The sequence below is a fragment of the Cyphomyrmex costatus genome, unplaced genomic scaffold (genome assembly GCF_001594065.2).
Source record: "Cyphomyrmex costatus isolate MS0001 unplaced genomic scaffold, Ccosl1.0 scaffold27, whole genome shotgun sequence".
In the NCBI taxonomy this organism is placed as follows: domain Eukaryota; kingdom Metazoa; phylum Arthropoda; class Insecta; order Hymenoptera; family Formicidae; genus Cyphomyrmex; species Cyphomyrmex costatus.
This window is the reverse complement of record NW_017276799.1, coordinates 4,399-9,113: the sequence shown is the minus strand read 5'-3', so window position 1 is coordinate 9,113 and position 4,715 is coordinate 4,399. Positions and strand designations below refer to the sequence as shown.

The following is a 4,715-nucleotide window of genomic DNA, read 5'->3' as shown; positions in this document are numbered from 1 at the left end:
ATATACACATGTGTGTGTGTGTGTGTGTGTGTGTGTGTGTGCGCGCGCGCGCGCGCGCGTGCGTGCGTGTGTGTGTTTATAATAAAAATAATAATATAAAAAAAATAAATTTAAAAAGTAAAAAATAATAAAAAAATGAGTTTAAAAATAAAAAATAATATAAAAATGAATTTAAAAAATTTAAAAAAACTTCTTTTTCTGAAAACAGAAAAAAAAACATTAATATACAAATTTAAATATAAATTTAAAATATAAATTTAAATAAACTTACAACCCCAGTACTCCGGTTCGGGGTACGCCTCGTATTCAACCTCCCCAAATAGCTCGGGGAGGTGTAGTCCTTCCTCCCACATTAGAAAGGCGCCCTCCTCCCGACACCACCGCCGCTCCGCCCGAACGTATCGACGGTGGTTCACATTTATGAATCTGTCGATTTGAACGTCAATAAGCCACGCTTCCTACAAAAAATAAATATCATTAATATTAGTAAAGAAATAAATATATTAAAATAATATTAAAAAATAAAAAAAAGAACTTACCAATGGTATGACTTGAATTCCTACTTCATTTAATAATTGAAGGCGGACAACCCTCTGGTTGTCAAACATGATGTACTGAAAAAAACAATTAAAGATTAATATATGTATATTAATAATATAAAATATATTGAAACGTTATTACGTTTATAAAATGTTATTACGTATATAAAAACGTTATTACGTATATAAAAACGTAGTAAAAAAAAAAAAAACTTACCCCATCAACAGGATACTTGTACCGAATTTTCAAAATCTCCCTCAGATTGCACATGTTAGAATTTAAAAAAAATTAAAAAAGAACACAACGAGACACTGACTTATTACACTTCTTCTCTAGTCGACGCAATACTGACTGACTGACTGACGAGCCGAGAAAGCAGTGCAACAGTAAAGATACGCAAAAAAACATTCTTCGCTTGGGCGAAGCCTAGGATTGGCCCACAGTCAATTAATTTGATGAAAAATGATCCGAGACTTGAAGAGGCTCTGCGGTAATAGAAGAGCTGTTTATGTAAACAGAGCGATAGCGCGTAGAGGCATAGGATTCATCGAGCACACATTCGTCTCTTCGGTAGGAGAGTAAAGAAAGTACGCATAAAATAATGGAGACAGAGAATATTTTTATTCATAATGGTTTACACAGTAATTTGTCGTACAATGTATTCAGATTTTTTTTTTACATAGTAGTTTTTTTCACATAGTATTTTTTATTACGTATTAAAAACTAAAGCCAAGAGCTCGCAATCGACGAGCTGTCGTTTGTCGAAGATATCGCTCTCGCGTATAGCGTTCGCGACGTTGGAGAAGCGTGTATACTTGGCATCGACCGTATCAACAAGTCGGGCTAATCGTTCGAACGTTACGTCGATGCATCCGTCGAGATCGAACATTCGGCGCAGCGTCGATTCGATCATCGTCATGTGTACGGTCGAAGATTCGAATCGTACGAGCGTAACGTCGTTATGCGTGCAGATTCTGATCGTTAGCGGTCCAACGTTTATAAAATTGTCCTTGTACTCGTTCCGCAGCAATTTGTAGATATTCCATCGCTGCTCATAGAGACCTTTCCACGTTTCGAGAGACAACGACAGTTCGCGTACGTGATGATCTCCCAGAACGATCTCCACGTAACTCGGATCAACGTTGATTGCAATTTCCAAAAACTTGTAACCCGTAGCGGTCAGGTCGTATCGTCGACTCAGTATGCTCACCGCGCGACGCTTTATCCTGTAATAACGCAATTACATGCATAATGTTATAGGAAGAAAAGTGTTTTTTTCTGTATAGAATATTAAAACTTACGCGTCGGGTTCCTTCTTCGGTTCGCTCTCTGTGGCGGAGTTAAAGCGAAACGTTTTTGATCCGTTCGTGCAAGCGAATATAGCAAGACTGATCACATCGACGTATTAAATTGATTGTAATACTTCTGTAATTAAAGAGAGGGGGTAAATTCTCTTTCCGAAAACCTGTCGCGACAAGTTTCTTATCGCAACTTTCTATGTATTCTTTCTACCGCGAATTCATCTACATACATTATTGTTTATATTTTTATGATGTATTATCTTTTGATGACGTGTTGTTTCCTGCTTTTTTCTTCAATGGCGGGGGAGGGGGGGGAATTCGGGGACGTTCGTATTTATTTTTTGACGATGATGAAGACGTCGGCTCATAAGTCGTATCTGTCGACGTATTTTCTGTAGGCCAATTACAATATCTTTGGCTTTTCGTCGAAGATGTATTTTTCCACGTATTTTCTTGAGGCAACTCCCAATAATATTTTTGATTTGAAGATGTATCCTTCGACGGAGACGATTCCCAATATCTTTGATTTTTCTTCGATGGTGGGGGGCTCGGTGGGCACAGCGGCTCGCGATCGTCGTCTAACCGACGGTATCCCTTGAGCTTGGTCCACTTTCGATGCAGATAATCGTTTACTCGGTCCATACCGTAACGCTCGTAAGATTACGATTGAATGAAAAGAGCTTTACGCACTGTCTATATATATACTGTCTACGCGTTTATACATACATACATACTTACATACTAAGTACATGTATAGGAAAAGAGAGAATACACGATAAATACGTTACATAATTTTTATTTTAAAAAATTTCTTTGCAACCACCAATTACATATTTTGAATACATTTTGTAAAGCGCAATTGTTAGCGTGATATCCACATCGCATAGTATCAGTGGCATCTATATCGGTTAAAGATTTTATGTCTTCGTAAACTGCATCCAGGGTCTCGATGTGCACGCGTTCGTCCAGAAGCAAGTCTCGCAACCACGTTCGTTTCTCACGTCCCTTGACGTACACCACAGCATCCTCCTCCTCGCGTACAGCACTCGTAATCAGGCGTTTCGCCTCGCTGTACGAGGTCGTCCCGTCCGTCCATCGCAATCCATGGTGATAGGCAATCAACCAGGAAGCGCAAGACCTGTCGGATCTTGTCAAAAATCTCCATGGTACGGGATTCGTAAAAATGTAGTGCGTGAGTACGGTCCCGTGTTTCAGTATCGCCACTTCCTTCACGATGAATCTCTCGTTGACGATGAAACCTTGCAGATCCACGAACGTCGGTACACGCATGTCATCGAGATGAAGAAGACTGCGAACGATGTCGACGTATCGTAGATTTTTATATCGCGCGCTTAGATGATTTTGCGCACAACGTTGGTCAGCGGGTTATACTCGACCACGCGATCGTGTATGATGAGACAGTACGCGGTAGTATTCGCGGGTACGTTCTCCTTGAACTCAAATTCCATTCGCACGTCCACGGTCGCGCTCTTGACCGATTCGTTCTGTCGAGAGCAATCGATGATTACGAACGGACCGTTCGTTAAAAAAGTCGTAACGGTGAGATTCGGTTCGAGATACTCGTATCCGTAGTAACCCTTGCAGAAACGCGCGTACATGTCGTACAGAATCGCCCATTTGTTTTTAGTGAAATCCAGATTCAAGTCGTCGTACGGATAACATTCCGAGTTCAGGTAGAGTTTCACGTTGGTCAATTTACAGTCGTCGAATCGGCTCGTATCCTCGGACATCTTCTTTCGATCCGTTTGCAGAGCAAAGATGACGTATCGCGGTTTTTCCAGCTGAGTCGCAGTTTTCATAGCCCAGGAATGCTTCGTCGTATTCGGTAAAAGCGGGTACTCGTACAGATCCCACGAGCGAAAAGGCATGCTCAGGTATCGTCCACTCTCCAAGGCCCGTAGCATCGACAGCTTATTTATCTCGCTCAATACCACGTGCGGCATTCGCCATTGAATCTTGAATAGTTCAAGCTTCGGCTCCACCGTCCAATTTCCCAACAGACAATTCACGTCGTTGCGCGCTCGTATCAGAATCAACTCGTGACGAGCGTTGATCACCACGCGTCTGTAATCCTCGCAGAATCCCAGTAGCACGTTGAGCGGTACGCAGAAATTAAAGTATCCATCAGCCTCAGTCTGTGGATCCCAGCCAGCGTTTCGCAGAATCACGCTTTTGTCGGATGACACCGTCACGTAGTTTTTGAGCGTGCTAGTTACGCCCACGTTTCTGTTGCGATCAATCTCCACGCCGTTGAGTTCGTAGCGAATCTCATCGAACATGAAAGCGACGCAATTATTTCCCAGTGCCACGTCGGCGTTCGGTACCACTTTGGTCTTTGCCAATTTTCCTTCGATGTACAGAAAACTTTCATACGGCAGCGTGTACAGATCTTGTTGTTGTATTGGTATTCGTATCTCATCGCTGTGTCCAAACGTCGTGTTGGCGAACGGATTGTACGTGTGAGTCTCAATCTTGACGATGCGATCGTCGAAGATTGGCTCGTCCTTGACGTTTAGAATGTCGGTCATCTTTTTCAAAAGTTGCACACCCCGAATCCCAGAGATTTTAAAAACTCAACGTTCGATGCACTGAGCCTCTTGTTCCTCTTTTCGATGCGTTCGGATGAGCGAGTACTGTCGAGCGGCGCGAAGGATACGTTATCTGTCTGCTGGTTCAACACGAGCATCTCACGCGCGCGCGTTATCGCTGTCGCCGTCGCACGTGCAATCTGACGGTGATCTCTTCTCCGCGAAAATCGAGCAACCGCCCGTTTTGATCGACGATGCGTATCGTTAGATTCGTAATGCTCCGTGCGATGATCGGAAGATAAATGATCTGTGTCGGCCTTTCCGA

At 42.6% G+C, this 4,715-nt stretch overlaps 1 protein-coding gene across 1 annotated transcript; it reads right to left on the bottom strand.

Moving 5' to 3' along the window:
- Positions 1 to 3,193: 3,193 nt before the first annotated feature.
- On the bottom strand, positions 3,194 to 4,390 carry LOC108774638 (uncharacterized). The gene has a single exon (XM_018540788.1). The coding sequence runs from the start codon at positions 4,388 to 4,390 to the stop codon at positions 3,194 to 3,196; it is 1,197 nt and encodes a 398-aa protein (XP_018396290.1).
- Between the last annotated feature and the right edge of the window lie 325 nt (positions 4,391 to 4,715).